Source organism: Phodopus roborovskii, unplaced genomic scaffold (genome assembly GCF_943737965.1).
Source record: "Phodopus roborovskii unplaced genomic scaffold, PHOROB, whole genome shotgun sequence".
NCBI lineage: Eukaryota > Metazoa > Chordata > Mammalia > Rodentia > Cricetidae > Phodopus > Phodopus roborovskii.
Window position 1 is genome coordinate 3,068,859 of NW_026125506.1, and position 17,671 is coordinate 3,086,529.

Genomic DNA, 17,671 nt, shown 5'->3' on the forward strand with positions numbered 1-17,671 from the left:
CCCAGCTCAGAGTTGTCAAAGGTGTGACCACCCTTTCCTGGGAATAAACACACAAACCATCACAAACACCTTTAACTGCAGCTAGATTAATGGTGTGCCACAGGGCACAAGGCGACAACTCACTCTTCTCCTGAGATGTGTGATCAGAGGGACCAGCCCATCTATTGCCTGAGACAAGCAAGCATCCCTTCCTCATGCTAGAACACTGGAACCCACTCTCCTCGCTGTTTGGAACGTATGGCGAATTATTGCCGACCATGGTTAGCTTAACGGGCAGATGGTCGGATTTGTGGAAGCAGCAGTTAGTCTAAAGGCACACTACCCCCTGCCCAGGCTGTCAACGCCAATGGGGTGCAAGCCTGTGGCCATCTGCATATTCCTCCTTCATAGGGTCAGAGGCTACTCTGAGTGTCACAGGCTTCACAGCGGTGCTCAGTGTCATGTGTTCTATGGTTCTGGACATAACGTGACATGTAGGTGCCATTGCAGTATCAGCAAGCTTGAGTCATCACCCCCAAACCCCTGAGCTGTACCAGCTCTTCCCACCTACCCCTAAGCTGCAGGCAACACCCTGCCTATCGCTGTCTTTTCCGGAATATCCCAAGGTTGGAATCACGCAGTTTGCGCTCCTCTCGTTGCTGGACAGCACGTTTGTCTGGAGGTGCATCGGGTTTCAGCTCCTGTGGGCAGGCCCTGAGGGCCACAGTCAGGAAGTTACCATGCTAGGAGGCCGCTGAGAACAGACCCCTCCCCCACGGAATTTGAGCCCTAATGGTGTCATGTGGTTCTCTGGCCCGGAAGGCCCTCCTGAGGTAGGGATGCTTGCAGGTGCAAGGTTTCTACCAGTTGGCACCCTAACTCAGAAAAGTGAGACTTTTTGTTTTGCCTCTCTCTACCTTTCAGGTACTGGCCAGGAGCCTGGGCCTTCGCTCCTGGACCTGCTGGGTCTGGACTCTGTCTCTGAAGCTGTCCTCATCCCTCTGCCATGTGGCATTTGTACCCCAATACTGGACCTGCTGGCTCTCTCTCCTTCCCTCTTTCCCATCCCCTTCTCCAGGCAGCTGCAAGATCGACAGCTCGCCTGTCCTGCTGTGTTTTTGTTTGTTTGTTTTGTTTTGTTTGTTTGTTTGTTTCTTTGATTTGGTTTGGTTTTATTTTCTCTCTCTCAGGCACTACAGTTGTTCTTGGGCTTCCTTTTGAGACTGTTTTAAAATTATTTCATTAATAAGACTAAGAATCCAAAAGGAACCCAGTTTCCCCGGTAACATACGGGCCAAGGATGGCAGGATCAGCTGGAGGAAAATGTTAGCTTTAGGCTGCTGCCTCAGTTTCCCTGACCTCTGAAGCAGCTATGAAACAGAAACTGGCAAGGAGAGAGATGTTTATTTGAAGTTTTGGGTAAGCAGTGAAGGAAACCAGGATTCTCAGTTTCTCCGTACCTCTACCTCAGTGCTACGCGGTTTACGAGGAAGCTGAGCATGATGGCGCACACCTGTAACTCAGCACCAGGAAAGGGAAGCAGGAGGATCAGGAGTCTGCAAAGACCTGGGGGGTGGGGGAGCAGGAGAGCCTGCCTTCAGTGAGAGCCAACCCCAGGCCCATGCACCCACCGGCTCTCTGGGATTGACTCACTGTCTAGAGAGAGAAAGCAAAGGCAGCCCAGGGAGGTTCAGACCCTGTAACTGCCCAGGGAGCACACGGGTGCCATAGAGCCCCCTCCCCCCCCGCCCCCCACGTGATTTAAGTGAATGGAGAGAGGAGGAGGAGAGGGCTTGCTGAGGCCAATGCCGGGCTGGGGGCTGGGGGGGCTCAAAGCTTGTGGAGACAGCAGGATATGCTGGACCTGTTTGTGAGGCCTGGGACAAAGTAGGTGATAACCAGTGAGGGCTAGCTAATCCTCCTGTCTGCTTTGGAGTGGGCTGTCTGTCTGTGGGAGGGAGGGAGTGTGGGGAGGGCTGGCAGCTCCAGGAGACAGAGATATTTAGGTTCCTCTGAGGACGGGTACTGTGACTCAGAAATGGCTTCTCCACCTAGACTCACCCAGTGACAAAAAGTACAATACACTGCTCCCTCAGAGACCCTAATTTACACACATACACACACACACACACACGTACACACACACATATACACAATAACACACAGACACACAGACACAGCACACGCACACGTACATACACACATATACACAATAACACACACATACACACCACACATATACATACACACACCACACACACACACACACACACACACCCCCCCCACACACACACACACGGCTAGTATCTAAGCACATCAGCCCTTGGTACGAAGCCCTGGGGTGAAGGGCAGTCCCTTCTTGTCTCCCATACTGCTGTGTCCTGGGGGGGGGGGGCTACTGTAGACCGGGTGCTGGGGGGAGGGGCAGTGTGTGGGGCTCAGACTCCAGGGTGCTCTCGCTCCTGGTCCTGACAAGAGGTGTGGGTAGGAAGTTCACATTTGCTCTTCCCTGCTGAAGGTGGCCTGCCATAGCCCCTGCTCTCTGTCCCTACCATGTCCATCTCTTTCTGTCTCCTGCCAGCTGCTAATGAGTTCAATGTCCCCAAACGCCCACATGGCAACCGCTTAGGGGAAAGATGTGTGGTCACAGAGAGGACACAGAGAGACAACCAAGGAGCCAGCCTTAGAAGCGTCCTCAGCGAGGGACGGATCTGCAGGGGCCAGCAGCATGGCCCTCACTGATGTGGGGAGGAGCTTCCCAGTCGCTCACATGAGCCTGGAGGAGGCAGCCTTGAGCGCTTCCACTGTCTTCCCACAGTTTCATCCAGTCCGCCAGCCATGGAAGCAGGGGAGTGGAGAGCTGGGTAGCCAAGGCTGGTGCAGACAGGTGTCTGCAGTCAGGATGAATCCAGGCGGTCAACACTAGGAGCTAAAGATCTGTGATCTGTACAGCTGAGGATACCTCACAGTGCCAGAGCGGCTCCTGGCTTCCTCTCTCCGCCGCACGTAGGTGGGAAGTGTGTGGGCTCCCACAAGGCCCTGGCTTGTGGCATGGTCTTCATGCGTGAGCTCGGGTAGAGTGCCTGGCTAGCGTGCAGGCAGCCCTGGGTTCAGTTGCCTCACCAGCACGCCTTAGACGAGGCTGTGGTGCACACCTACAACCGCTCCCCACCCCAGCTTCAGAGGGAAAGGGAGGAGGATCAGGAGTTCAAGGTCATGATGGGCTACGGGGTGAGTTCGAGGCAGCCCAGGCTACAAGGAGACACTGCCTCAAAAAAAAAAAAAAAAAGAAAGAAAGAAAAGAAAAAAGAAAAAAAACTTAAAAAGAAGCTAAAAGGCTAAAACGTAGTGACCATGAAACTTCAGTGAGTTCTGTGCTACCAGCAGGGCCTTGGCACTCAAGACACTTGAGGTCTGACTCTGCCTGTCCGTCTGTCCGTCCTTCTCAGCTGTTTGGAAGGCTGCTCTCTGGGGAAACCCTCTTTGATCTCTGTCCCCAGGCAGCTCCATTGCTCTGGCTTCCCAGTCTCCAGGGTCAGTGGGATCCCCAGATTCCTGACATTTAAAACCCAAATCTGATGCCTTGGCGCAAGGGCTTTCTCTGCCCATGTGCTTGGACCCCTCACTCCAAAGCGAGAGGCACATGTGGAGTTCCTGAAGTCATCACAGCCCGCCATCCATTTGCCAGCTGGGCATCTCAGAACGAGTCACTTAACCTCTCTGATACTCAACTCTCAGCTCTGTAAGACAGCACAGAACTTAACGAAATCACTGTGAGAATTAAATCAGAGTGTATGAGTGTGAATGTGAGCGTGCATGTGTGTGCGTGCATGAGTGTGTGCATGCGTGTCTGTGCATGTGTGTGAGAGTACATTGCGTGTGCACATGTACATGAGTGTGCATGTCTATACTTGTGTGCGCATGTGTGAGTATATGTGTGTGAGTGTGCATATGTGTGCCTTGTGAATGTGCATGCATGTGTGTATACATGTGAGTGTGCCTGTGAGTGTGTATGCATGCACGTCTGTGAGTGTGTGTGAGAGCATCATGTGTGAATATGTATATGACTGTGCATGTGTGGAGCGGCACGTGTATGCTTATCAAACACGGTTAATCCCATATTGCTGTTCTGTACCGTGCGATACATATCCCTTGCCTGGGCTTTGTCACTGTCTAGTTGACAAGGCAACTGTGGAATTGCTTGGTTTCTTCCTTGGTTGACTAAAAATTCCCTGAAAACAGGAAATAGTGCCTGGCTGAGTGGAAGGGTGGTGGGTGCAGAGGTGAGTGGGTGGGTGGGCAGACTGGCAGATGAGTGCAAAGATGGGTGGATGTGTATAGATGACTGAGGGTGATGGATGGACAGATGGATGGATGTCTGGTGCCACAGGTGCATGGATTTTTGTGTTTTGTGTGCCTGAAAGGTGGTTGGTTTCTGATGAGTGGGGCGGCAAATGACACGGAAACCCCAGTGACATGCTGTGTGGCTTGAGGAGCTGCCCCAGACCCGCACTCCCAAGCCAGTTTGGATCCCCTGGCAATGGCTGGGGGCACACTGTTGCCCCCTGCTGTTGCTAACATGAAATGTATGAACCAGCGCCCCCCAGTGCTTCCTCTACATGCTGCTTTCCCTGCTACTTAGAAGGTCAGAACTGTTCAACAGCTCCCAGGAGAATTCAATTCCTAAGCAGGAGCTCATCATACCCTCCTCAGAGATGCCCCAGCCAAGGGAAGAAGTCGCCGCAGTAGCTGGAAAGAGATGGGCCCTTGCTTTGTGGCTACCTCTGAACCGCCAGGCAGTGCCCAGAGTAAGCAGGGAGAGACGGACTCCAAAGGATTAAGAGCTGTGGCTTGACCAAGCAAGATGGCACTTAACCTGTAACCCGGTAGCTGAGAGGTAGAAGCAGAATGAACTAGGAGTTCGGGGCTAGCCCCAGCTACAGAGCAAGTTTGAGTCTAGCCTGGGCTACATGAGACCCTGTCTAAAACAAACAAGCAAAAAAAAAAAGTGTGGTTTCCAATTTCAGTGCTACCCCGCCCATCCTTGAAGCCCCCACTTCCCTTGCTGAAAGAGAGGAGAGGATGGATGAGACATTCTATGGGGATGCTCACGGAGCTGCCCACCTGGAGGCCCTCAGCAAATACTGTGTTGCTTCCTGAGCCTGTCCCCCTCTCTTCCCACTTCCCGCTCAGGCAGAAGACAGCCTCAGAACGTCTAGGAGGTTTTCTTTGGACTTCGGGGGACCCACAAAGCCATGCTTGCTTGACAAATATATACAAAGTTTGTTTAGAGGAGCAAGCGGCTTGGGCCTGCCCTATTGGCAGATTCAATCAACCATGGACAGGAAGCAAGTGGATGGGGGGGGGGCTGGGGAGATGACTCTGTTGGTAAAGAATCGGTCACATAAGCATAAGGCCTGAGTTTAGAGCCTCAGCACTGGAGGGAGGGTTGGGGCAGTGACAGGAAGAATCAAGGAGCATGCTGGCCGGGCAGTGTTGCCAGATTAGCTTTTGGTATTGAAAAGACCCTGTCTCAAAACCCAAGAGAGGATGGGTGGGTGGTGACACACATATTACACACACACACACACACACACACACACACACACACACACGGCCCATACTGAATGTATAGAAGAGCCCTCCTCTGCCCTTATTTTAAGAACTCTGTAACAACTCTTGAGCCCTGACATTCGAGTTAGGTGTTCTAGGACGTATGAGATGATTTGAAACCAACAGGAGGTGTGTGTGTGCAGAGCGAACCCTGCCTTTGTACCCAAGACGCTTGAGCCTCTCTGAGACCAGCACCTCATAGATTCCGAGGGACGGATACAGGTAATGCATAAGACCTTGTGGTTGACGGAGGTCAAGATTTCCCCCAGGCTTCCATTCCCATTAAGATTGAAGCACCCCAGTTCCCGTGCGTCAAAGAGTGGAGTCCTCTGCAATCCTGGAGTCCATGCAATCTTCTTTCCGGGTGTTGTAGTTGGCTTCCCGCTTTCTCGGGTCTCTGCACAGCCCTTTGAGGTTGCTCAGGCCTCTTTACATTCCCAGTTTTGGTGAGGAGGTCCTCATACCTGTGTCCACTGCTGTTTTGCAGAAGGAAGCCCGGGACCCTGAAGCTTGACGGGATGGAGGTCTTCCAGCACAAGTCCCCAGAAGGTGGCACGAAGCTCCCTCACCCATTGGAGCTGGAGGAGAGATCAGCGTCAAAGCCCACAGGGAACTAATTAGGCTCAACAGCCCAAAAGGGGACTGAGAAGGTGCCAGAGTGACTGCAGCCGCTGGACTCCCTCCCTGGATCCTTGCACCAGAGTTCTTCAGCCACACTCTGGGGTGAGGTGTGGGGAAAGGAGACCACATCTTGCACGTTTCCTTTCTTGGCCCCAGGCAGCTCAGCTTGACCTTTGGACTCCAGAACCTCTGCCCTCCTTTCCTCTGGCCTCAGCCCAGCCTGGGCTTGCTTTGGGACGACAGTGTCTCCTCAGCAACGAGTACCGCGCCCTGGCAGTTACATCCCTAAGGTGTCCTGGGAAGCCACGCCCTCCACGCCCCTTCCCAGCCGTCAAGCCCGGCCAGCCCAGAGCCAGTCCGGAATGATCCGGCTATGGCCAAGCTCTGGTTCAAGTTCCAGCGGTGTTTCCGGTATTTCCGCAGGAAGCCGGTACGCTTCTTTACCCTGCTGGCTCTCTACCTGACCGCTGGGAGCCTCGTCTTCCTGCATTCGGGCTTCGTGGGCCAGCCCGCTGTGCCCCAGAGCCAGGCCAGCCCTGCAGCGGGGAGCCCGGCAGAAGGAGCCGAGCTACCTTTCCTGAGTGACTTGCACCTGGGCCGAGGCTTCCGGGACACGGGGGAGGTCTCCAGCATCGCACGCAGGTACGGACCCTCATTCAAGGGCAAAGAGACCGGCGAGAGAGCCAAGCTGGGCGACTACGGAGGAGCCTGGAACCGAGCACTCAAGGGGAGAGTTGTCCAGGAGAAGGAGAAGGAAAAGGAAGAGGAGAGAGGTAAGAGCCTGCACGGACTAGGGGGAGAGGGAAAACACGGGATACGGAACACAAATGCAGAAATAACAGCGGCAACTGGTTAAGGACACGCAGGTAGGACATTGGAGCTGCCGTCTGTAATGAGTTGGTCACTAGCCCCTCAGCTGGCAAGTTCCATTCCAGCCCCATGCTTGCTTAAGTTTAGAATCCCTGTTCCCTTTACCACTGCTTGTTGTCCTGGGATCTGGGGTGAGCGCTTAGACACGTGCAGAATCATCTCCAGTATACCCTACCTGTTTTAAAGACAAGGAGCCAGCTGAGCAGGGTGATGAATACCTTCACCCCTGCCCTGGGGAGGCTGAGGTGGGAGGAGTCAGAGGCCAGCCTGGGCTATGTACTGAGACTCTGTCTCAAAGGGGGAAAGGGGGTACCTGGAGCCCAGAATCGATGGCAGCAGCTACTTAGCAAAGCCAAGCTATGGCCATGCCAGAGTCCTCCTCCATCTGCTGAGCTCATGGCGATGGAGCTCTCGGCAGTCCCCCCCCCCCCAGTAAATTCCGTTACCTTGTTGCATTTTCTCAGCCTTTCACAGCCAAAAGGATTTTGGTTACTGGTACATTTCACTGGCTTGAACAGGGTACAGATGAACTTGTGCCTGTTTAACGGATGTGGAAGGCTGGGGGTGTAGCTCAGTTAATAGAGCATTTCCCTAGCATGCACGATCCCCAGGGGCTCCATCCCCAGGCAGGGCAATGCATACCTGTAATCCCAGAACCAAGGAAGTGGAAATAGGAGGGTTGGTCATTCAAGGTATTTCTTAGCTACATAGAGAATTGGAGGCCAGACAGGCTAGAGACCCTGTCTCCCAGACAAACAACAGCTAAGAGCACAAACCCATGCTGCTCTTACAGAGGAGATGCATTTCATTCCCAGCACCCAACACCTACCTATACCTCCAGCTCCTCTGGCACAAAGCCACCATCACACTTACACAATGACTAAGAACAAAATAAAATTGAAACAAACAAGAAACAGGAGTGGAGGCTGAGGCTTGGGCAGTAAAGATGCCAGCACAGAGCTGCACAGCCTACGTCCAGCATGACCTGGATTTTAAGCACCATCTGCCCAGATCCTTGTCTTCCTCTGAAGGTATCCCCCACTCCACTGGCAGATGCTGTGTAACCAGCAGGCTAGGGAAACCTGCCCTAGCCACAGCTCTTGAGATTAATATGGGAGGATGCTCAGGGAACTCAGTGAGGGTGTGGTGAGGGGATTGGTACCACAAGCCTTTGTGTGCCACTTTAGGAATCCCTTCTCTCCACCCCTGGAAGGCACAGCATTCACAAAGGGACCCATCCTAAGGACAGGAGGTGCCCCTGACCCAGTCCCAGCCTGAGCCTGGCTCTGGAGTGGTCTCCAGGAGCCTCTACCTCCCCACCCTATGAGAGAGCCCAGAGCTCACTCTAGCTCCCTTCCAGGCAGCCCTGAGAATCCAGTGGGACAGGAGTCAGCTGGGACTGAACTGGCAGTTAGCAATCAATGTTCAGAAAGCTCCTCTCCCCTGGGATCTACTCGGGGAGCAGCTATGTCTCAGCATGGCAAGGGATGAGAGACTTGTCTGTTAGGGAAATCTCTCCTCTTTCCATTTTCTCCATGCAAGCCCTGCCCCCAGCCACTCCAAACACCACCCAATGCTTTGAAAGCCCCCGGTCCTCGAAAGCGTGCTGGTTCTCACCAGTCTACCCATTAAGCTCTCATATTTCCTCCCACACTCTACCCCACTGTCCTTCTTGCTGTTCAGTGGAGCAGCATGCTCCCTTCGCTGCAGGATCTCTGCCCTTTCATCCTATATACATACCCTTTCCCTACATATTTCTGCATAGCTCCCTTCCTTGTAGCCACCACTCAGCCCCTGCCTCCCGGAGCTGCTTCCCAGAGTGTCCTAACCAGTTCCGCTCCATGCCTGGTCGCAATCACACTCCCTAGCTTTAGTCTGCTGCCAGGAGCATCACCATCCAAAGGTGCCTTGCTTGTACAACTGGGTCTTCGCACTCTGCTCCGGATTCCTGTCTTGGCCAGCTGAACCGGTCAGCACCTGGGACAGTGCCGGGTGCTCAGCTGTGGCTCCTGGCTGCACCCGGCGGCCCAGTGAGTGACCAAATGGGCAAAGGCATGTGTGGCTCTCCCTCTGCGGGGGTGGGGTGGGGTGGGGACCTCCCAGTTCTAGCTTCGCCACCTCCAGAATGCTGTCCCTCCTGTTCTGTGCGATGCAGGAGCTCCTGTGACAGCGGACCTATGTGATGATGTCCCTGTGGGCTGTGAGAATGAAATGCAGTCAGCTCTCCATGGCCGAGGGTTCATACCCTGGGACTCACGGATGAGGAAAATACTTTTGTCAGGAACATACACAGGATCCCTCCCCCACCCCATATATTTTCTGTGTTCACACTGCCTTCGAGCCTAAAGTCATTTGGAGATAACCTCAGAACACATGAGGGAGTTCATCCATGTGTTGGGTCGCAAGGGATGCTGGAACCCCACCAACAGATGGCCACTGTGGCTGTCAACAGTAGCAGGACCGTTTATGGAGCACCTGCGCCATGCTGGATGCTGTTTGTTTTCTGCTCGTGGCTTAGAATGGGGTGGTCTATGCCAGTGCCTGACACACCCTCCGGTTTCCGGTTTGTGATGGTATACCATGTAGCAGCTGCCCTGTGGACTGGACTGTGTCGGGTTGATTCATTGCTATATTTGGCTAGTACCATTCCATGAATTAGAGGCCATTTTGGTCCATTTTGCACATGATAAGGATGGATTCAGAGAGCTATGGCTTCCCCTGGTTACACAGGCTGTTTGCAGGATAGCTGAGGTTTGAAACAAGGGCGATGGGCTTCCAGAGCATGCGAGCCTTTTTCTGAATGCTGGGCACAATTGAGCTTCTAACATTATTTTACGAAATGCAAAGAGAGAAGGGAAAGGGTTTGGAAAAGCAGCCCCAAGCTCCGGGCTCTCAGCAGGCGGTGTCATTAGAACACAGATGAAGCCCATCTTTTGATGGACTTATTTGGGGTTCAGCACCTTTAGATCTGCACCACCAAAATCGAAATGCTTCTCATCCTGACACTGAAGCCCGGCTCCCTCCCAAGCTGCCAGGGCCCTGCTGGATGTGAGCATGCAGGACTAGAACTTCAGAGCCCAAGGGGCCAATACGGGAGAGAAAGAACAGCGTCTGGGTGGAGCTGGCACCAGACAAGAAGTCGGATCCCTGGGTGCAGCTCGCACTGGGTCAGCCCCCTGGGTCTGTTGTTTATCCCAGCCTTGTGAGAGACGGGGTGTTGAGCACCCAGATCAGGGTTCAGATCAGATTGCTGCAAGTTGTTCCGTGCAGCCTTGGGCAGGTCACGTCACATGTCTGAGCTACAGTTTTCCCTGGGGGACAAAGCACCCAGCCTCAGATGGCTGTGAGACAAATGGAGGGTGCTGAAAGCCAGACTCACACTGCCTGGGGCAGTGTGCACACATCGAGTAGCGTTTCCGACCCCCACAACAGCCAGGGGGTGGCTTCACGACCCAGTCTAACTGGGAAGGAAGGAGGGAAGGAGCAGGGAGATTGTGGGAAGTTTCCCCCAGGCTCTGCCAGCCCTCTAGGGAGGAAACTGCACAGGGGTCACATGAATTGTCTGGGTCACTGGTCAGGGAGAGTCATGGAATGAGACCCAGCTTGATTTCAAAGTGTCCTTCAGATAACAGGGACTGCAGTTGACTGACAGCCTGCCCAAGTGCCTGAGATTGCACTTTACTTCATGTAAAACTTGTTGAACCAGAAGTTCAGAGAAGTTGAACTACCTGCCCAATGTCACACAGCAGCAAAAGGCAGAGCAGACTCCATCCCAATTCTCAGAGTCCAAAGCCTTTATTGCTATAACAGTAGAGTGGCAGTATCTCTTCTTTTTTCTTTTCTTTTCTCTTTGGTTTTTCAAGACAGGGTTTCTCTGTGTAACAGCCCTGGCTGTCCGGGAACTAGCTCTCTAGTCCAGGCTGGCTTCAAACTCACAGTCAGTGAACTGCTCTCCCGAGTGCTGGGATTAAAAATGTGCACCAACCACCACCCGTCAGCTCTTTCTCAAGCTGTATAACCCAGCTGGGGACATGGCTCCATTGGCAAACTGCATAGGAGCATGAGGACCCGGAGTTCATGTTAGAAAACCTAGGCTTATAGTGCAATCCCGGCAATGGGGAGGCAGAGGCAGGTGGGTCCCTGGGGCTCACTGGCTAGCCTGCTAGGTGAGTTCCTGGCCAGTGATGGACCCTGTCTCAAAAAGCAAGGTGGACTGCTCCTGAGGAGCTATAATGTGAACATGCATTTGGAAGTGTTCACCCCTGCACATGCACACCCACACATACACGCAGACATGAATGTTCATCCTACACACACATACACACACATGTACACGTGTACACATATCCCTGTGAACAGACACACACTCAGGCAATACATATTGTTTATATAACTATATATGCACATACTCATTCATTTATTCCGTTCATAGGTGCCACATGCTCTTCTCGTCTCCTTTGGTCACGTGATCACCAGCTCTGTGTGTTTGGGACCACCCTCCCCCAACTGACCTCCTCACCCAATCCAGGGACAATGTGATTGTCTGTCACAAGGCAATATCCTGAGGTGTCTCTCTTCTTGGGCAGGGGCTGCGTGTAAGACACAGGTCAGCTCAAGGCACCCCAGGCAGAATTCCTGTCCCCACTTGTCAAGTGGGAAAATGTTGTCTCCGGGAACCCATCTCTGTGGCTAGTCGCCACAGACCCAGATCTGGCTGACTCCAGCACAGTGGGTTACCTCGGAAGCCTGCTCCCAACAGTACAGAAAAAAGGCATGCCAACCTGCTTGTGTTCAGCCTCCCTCTTAGCAGATGGCTTCCATCAGAGAGAGGGAAATTCCATGGAAAGATTAATGAAAGCAGAAGGGAATGTGTGAAGAGAGAATTCAGTGTGGGGAGAGGGGAGAGAGGGTCCTCACCTGCTGGATTCTGAGCTGGATTCTACCAGCCAGGCCCTCTCAGACATTTCAGAAGTGTCTTGGAGATGCTGGTGGATCCTGTGGGCTCTGCCTTTAATCCCCTTCATGTGGTCCGTGACTCTGTGTCCCTGTTTCACACACCTAAACTCCCCTGCCTCTGAGAGGTGCTGCCATCGTGTCGGGATTTGAACACAGGCCCTGGGAAAGGCTGAGGAGGGTTCAGGGTTGCCATTCACAAGACTGAGCTCAGACTTGGCAGTGCTGTGCCGTTCTGGGGATCGGGACCAGACAGGGCTGGCAGGGAGGAACCACCTGGTCCTGTCCACGGAAGGTAGGGTAAGTAACTTAGCTGTGTATCCTGACACTGACTTCCCTGGGCACTGGTATGAGACAGGCCTGTGTTCAAAGCACAGAGGACCCGGTATCTCCCTTCTGTTGACAGAGGAGGAAACTGGCATTCACGTGTTTCTTCAACAGCTATGGGGCGTCTCAGTTTAATGCTAGCCTGGGGAGGGCCAGGGAGAGCCATTCAGCATTCAATGGTCTAGATGGACCCCTGGTTCCCAAAGACATGGGTTCCATCCCCTGCACCACACCATGTGAACTGAAGAAGGAGTCTTTGCCATAATGAGCATATCATTTCAAACCGGAAGTCCTGAATTGGGGGAGGAAGACATGTGATCCAGCCCCGACTGTCTCGTCCTCCGCCCTGGTGTATGAGCAGGGTGGAGAAACCTCCAGTAGTAGACCAGAAGTGACAGCTTAGTCTGAGACCTTCCTTGTGGGTGACTTCAGCAAGCTAATGACCTTCAGCATCAGGGTTCTGGGGAGTGTCCATCTGTCCTGCCATGCCACTGGGCTGCCGAAAAAAATCCCACTCCTGGGCTTCGACACTTCTTAGTTCTCTCCTCCTTCCCTCCTCCTCATTCTCTCTCCCTCCTCCCCATCTCCCCCACGCCTGTCCTCCCCCACTGCTCTGCTCCTCCCCTACCCCTCCAGTTATTGCTCCCCTGCACAGACTGAACTTTGTCTTACTCAATGCCAGTGTCATGAGCCAGGGAAAGCAGGGGCAGCAATACCAGCTTTAATCTGTAGGAATCCAGGGCATGGGCGTCACGCCATCTTGAATCCAGCTGGCTGGTGGGTGGGCAGTGCTGCAGCCCCTAACTGGATCAGGGAACCCCTGTGGGGAGAGGAGGAGAGGCAGGAGATCTGTCTGTAAACCCAGGACTGGGGAGCAGAGGCAAGAGGGTATTAGTGTCGCAGTGGTGGACTTCCTGTCTATAAAATGGATCCCAGTGGGGCTGGAGAGATGGCTCAGTGAGTTAGAGCACACACTGGCCTTGTACAGGACTTGGGTATCAGTCCCAGCGCCCGCATCAGGCAGCTTGCAACCTCCTGTATCTCCAGGGGATTCAAACCCTCTTCTGGCTTTGCAGGTACCTGTTCTCACGCACGTGCACACACACACACACACACACACACACGCACACACACACACACACACGTGCGTGCACACTTTTTAAAAATGGGTTCTCAGGGAGTTTATGAAATTTGAGTTTCAGAAAGCCAAGAAGGCTGAGAACATGGCTCGAAGTTATAGTGCTGACCGAGTATGAGCCAGGCCCTGAGTTTTACCTGAAACAGACACAATGAAGCTAAGGCCCAAAATGAGCATGTGGGCGGCCCTGCCCTGTGCACGCAGCAGTGCCCGATTACCAGCTGAGATTCTGAGACAGGAGATGAGGGGCAGCAACGCTCCCTTTGAAGCTACACTGTCCTCAGCAGAGCCGTCACCTCTGTCTTGTGGAGAAAGTCCAAGGTGCCAGGATGGAGACTGGTGTGTTCACAGAGCTGGCAGCGGCTACATGTGGCCTGGTGGAAGCCTGTCCTCCTGCAAGCCCCACCCCCACACAGGGACAGAGAGAGGACCCGGGAGGGGCGGCCTCTGAGACAGAGAAGTGTCAAATGGCATTGAAGTTTTCCTGGTCACTCCCTGGGACCTGGCTGGATCCTTCTCTCCCAAGGGAAGGGGCAGAAAGAGCCGGTGTGGGTTGGGAAGGTCGGCATGTGATCCTTTGTCCAGCTTTGCCTCTCCTTTCCGGGCCTCACTAGGTCTTTCCAGCGTGCAGGCACATCCCAACCGTGCAGAGGAGGGAGTGGAGACAGGCTGTGCCACCATGTGCAACTCTAGCTTCCTTTATACACAATGTATCACCCTGGACCACAGAAAGAATAGAGATAATATTCTCTCAGAGCCTTGGTGAGATTTGCTGCGCTGCTGCTCGTATAAAGCACTCGCTGTAGCCTGCGTCCAGGTGTTGAGGAGGGTGAGAAAGAGATTTTGCACAAATTCTAAAGTATGCTGTCTTGGTGTGTGAGCTCCCGGTTGACACAGAGAACGGTGATGAGTTCCCAGTGTTAATAACTGCAAGGTTCTTGGATAGCATTTGAAGTGGCTCTGGGATGGATGCATTCACCCAAGTCCAGCAGATATAAACTGCCGAGTGTTGTGCCCTGCCCAGTGAGTGTGCCGTTTCATCTCGCTACCGCACACAGGACAGTGCGGCAGGGGCATCTGTGAGTCCTGAGCTCCAAGGACCAGAGCTGGGAGGTGACACAGTGAAGTGGGCCCTGAACCTTGGGTCATACACATGCAGTGAGACCCTTGAGGCAGGGGAGGGCTCCAGAACTTCCATGCGGCTAAAACAGGCCTCATCCTGGGCGAAGTGAGGCTCCTTCTGGGCTAGGGGTGTGGCCCCAGTGTCGCCAGGAGACTGCTGGACTTGGTTGTGGCGGGGGGGGGGGGTCCCTCCCGTGCCCTGTGTCTGTAGCTTCACCCATTAGTACCCACTGCCCTGGGCCAGCATTTCTCTCCTCTCGTTTGTGCCCTGAGGACGAAATCGGGTATTACGCACACAGTTAGCAAAGTCACACAGGCAGGGGCACATGGGGCCTCCTCCTCCTCTAGCCCTCCGGTGTCAATCCCCATTCTTCCTCTTTCCCCGTAGCCAAGTACATCGGCTGCTACCTGGACAACACCCAGAGCCGGGCCCTGCGAGGTGTGTCCTTTTTCGACTACAAAAAGATGACAGTCTTCCGTTGCCAGGACAACTGTGTTGAACGGTAGTGACCCCTACCCCGCCACCTCCCCGTGTCCCCAGATATGTCCCTCCCAAGCCTTCCCACCCACGGTTTCTTCCATGGTGTCCTTTGCCTTGCCGCGGAGAGAATGTCAGAGCGTGGTGAACAAGGGACCTCAGAAGCGAAGGATTGTAATTATTATCGATATGTGGGCATGTATGTGTGTTTGTGTAAGTGCATGTGTGTGCACGTGTGTGCATATGTGTTCACACACATGTGCGTCTACAATGATATATGTGCATGTGGTCTGTGGGAGTATGGCTGCAACGGGATGGGCTATGCTTTGGAGCAAGATTGTGCGGTATGGCGCGCATGGTCAGCCGGTTACCTTGGTGAGCTTAGTCCCGACACTTGACTGTCTCTAAGAAACGGTGTTTGTGTCATCTCAAGTCTGGGGTCGCCAGGCCTGCGCCACCATGCCTGGCTTTAAAGCCCACCACTCTAAGAGAGCAGTTTGCAAGCACCCTGTGGATTCCCAGTTCTGCCAGGCCAGGAGGTCAACTGGCCTACAACCCCCCTCCCCAGCTGGAAGCCATTGAGCCCCCTCTAGAACAATGTTCCTCCTCCTCAGCCTTCATCCCTTATTCCAGAAACAGCCCGTGACGTTGATTCTGTCAGTGGGTTCCTCTGTAGCAGAGGGGCCCAGGGAATGTCTGAGAAACAGGCTCAGAGGGGCAGGGACATGGGGGCAAGTGAAGTCCCAAGATCCTCAGTCATACCAGCTGCTCTCGCCTCCCAGAAAGAGCAGGCGGACAGGCTAGTGCCACCAAGTCCGGGGAATGTGCAGGCACCAATCTGGGTAGCTCTGCCCATCTGCCCAGCACTGACAGCCAGGAGACAGCCGTTGCCACCGACAGCTCCTCCGGGGACGGGGACGTGTTTTTCAGGCTGTCCTCTGAGGAGCTCCCATGCCTCTGGGAGCACCGTGGTCAGGGGGCTGGCAGGACTCCCCCCCCCAATCCTCAACCATAGCCTTCTTCCGTGTGTTTAGACTGGTATCCACTGAGTATCCTTTTTAGGGAAGAATTCCACAGCTAGGGGGAAAAAACCCAGCATAACCTCAGAGCTCCTGGAATTTTGTTTTGCTTTGTTTTCGAGGAAGAAATTTTTTTCTTGGCTGGGTATGTGAGCCTGGTTTTATAATCTGCCAAAGGGATTGGGGAGCCCTGCCTCCTCCCCTTCTCTGGTGGGTGCTTCTCAGGGTACCTGGCAATGAGGTGTCTCCTTGGGTGGTATTTCCTGGAAGACAGAGGTTGGGTTCTATAGTGGTGAGAGAGGACCAGGGGAGGGGCAAGGTGGGGTGTGTGTGTGTGTGTGTGTGTGTGTGTGCGCGCGCGCGCGCGCGCACATGAGTGAATGTATGTGTGTGAACATGTGTGTGAGTGTATCTGTGAATGTATGAATATTTCTCTGGTGTGTGTGTTTGTGTGTGTACAGAGTGACGTGTGTTACGTGTGAAAGTGAGGGTTAATATGGACATGGAGAGAAGTATGGGGATACGACACATCAGACAGTGATGCGGGCTGGTGGATGTCCCCAGGGTGTTCTCCCGGTCCCCAGGGGTCTCACCCCCCACCCCCAGTGCCTGGGGCCCTCTGACTCCCCGCCTCTGTGACCCCCAGCAGGTTGTCCTGCCCAGTAGTTACACCACCATTTCTCCTCCAAGCTCCCTGCCCCTCCAACCCCTCTGTCCCCTCTGTGAAGTCTCCTGTGCTCTCATTCCTGGGTTCCCAGGCCTCCTGGAGACTCTGTCCATCTCCTGCCCCCGGGGGTCTGCCAGTCCGTAGTGACCTGCCTAACGCCACCCTCCCCCAGGGGCTACCTGTATGCTGGGCTGGAGTTCGGTGCCGAGTGCTACTGTGGCCACAAGATCCAGGCGGCCAACGTGAGCGAAGCGGAGTGTGACATGGACTGCAAGGGAGAGCGTGGCAGTGTGTGCGGTGGCGTCAACCGCCTCTCCGTCTACCGGCTGCAGCTGGCCCAGGAGTCTGCCCGCAGGTGTACGTGAGTTCGCCCCGCCCCTCTGCGGTGGCGCACTAGCCCTCCAGTGCCCACTCCAGGGACCCTGATGGTCTCACGCTTGGTGTCCATCCTGCACCTTCTATGAGGCCCCAGCACTCCAAACCACCGGAGGCTTCATCTCCCACCCTAGCCTTCAATCCAACACCCCTGTGTCCCTGTTCTCCGCCCCCTGAGTCTGAACCTGATGTTGGCCTGTCTCTTCTGAGATGAAATCACCGTCCCCACTGCCTGGGACAATGCAGTAGCCAAGACTGTAAGCGCATACAGCCGTTGTCCTTTTCTGAGCTCTTTGTGTGTACTAGCTCCACGGTGGCCTTGGAAATAGACACAGGGAAAGCCAGACCTCGGGGCGCAGACCTGGCATCCCTGCTCCCGGGGAGGCTGGTCGGGGATGAAGTTAAGACAAGGACAGCCTGAGCTACAGAGGAAGTTTGAGGCCAGCCTGGGCTACATAGTGAGACCCGGTCTCAAAACAAGTTTATGGGGTGGGAGGGCGTTAGAGTTG

At 54.1% G+C, this 17,671-nt stretch overlaps 2 protein-coding genes across 2 annotated transcripts in view; one reads left to right on the forward strand and one right to left on the reverse strand.

Moving 5' to 3' along the window:
• The window catches only part of Sgsm1 (small G protein signaling modulator 1), a 641,040-nt gene that overhangs the window by 278,849 nt on the left and 344,520 nt on the right, over positions 1 to 17,671 (reverse strand). The window lies entirely within an intron of this gene.
• The window catches only part of Wscd2 (WSC domain containing 2), a 38,430-nt gene continuing 27,241 nt past the window's right edge, over positions 6,483 to 17,671 (forward strand). Inside the window, exons 1-3 of the mRNA XM_051176442.1 lie at positions 6,483 to 6,986; positions 15,012 to 15,126; positions 16,960 to 17,144. Coding sequence (XP_051032399.1) covers positions 6,587 to 6,986; positions 15,012 to 15,126; positions 16,960 to 17,144 — 700 coding nt within the window. The 5' untranslated portion in view covers positions 6,483 to 6,586. The remainder of the gene's footprint in view (positions 6,987 to 15,011; positions 15,127 to 16,959; positions 17,145 to 17,671) is intronic.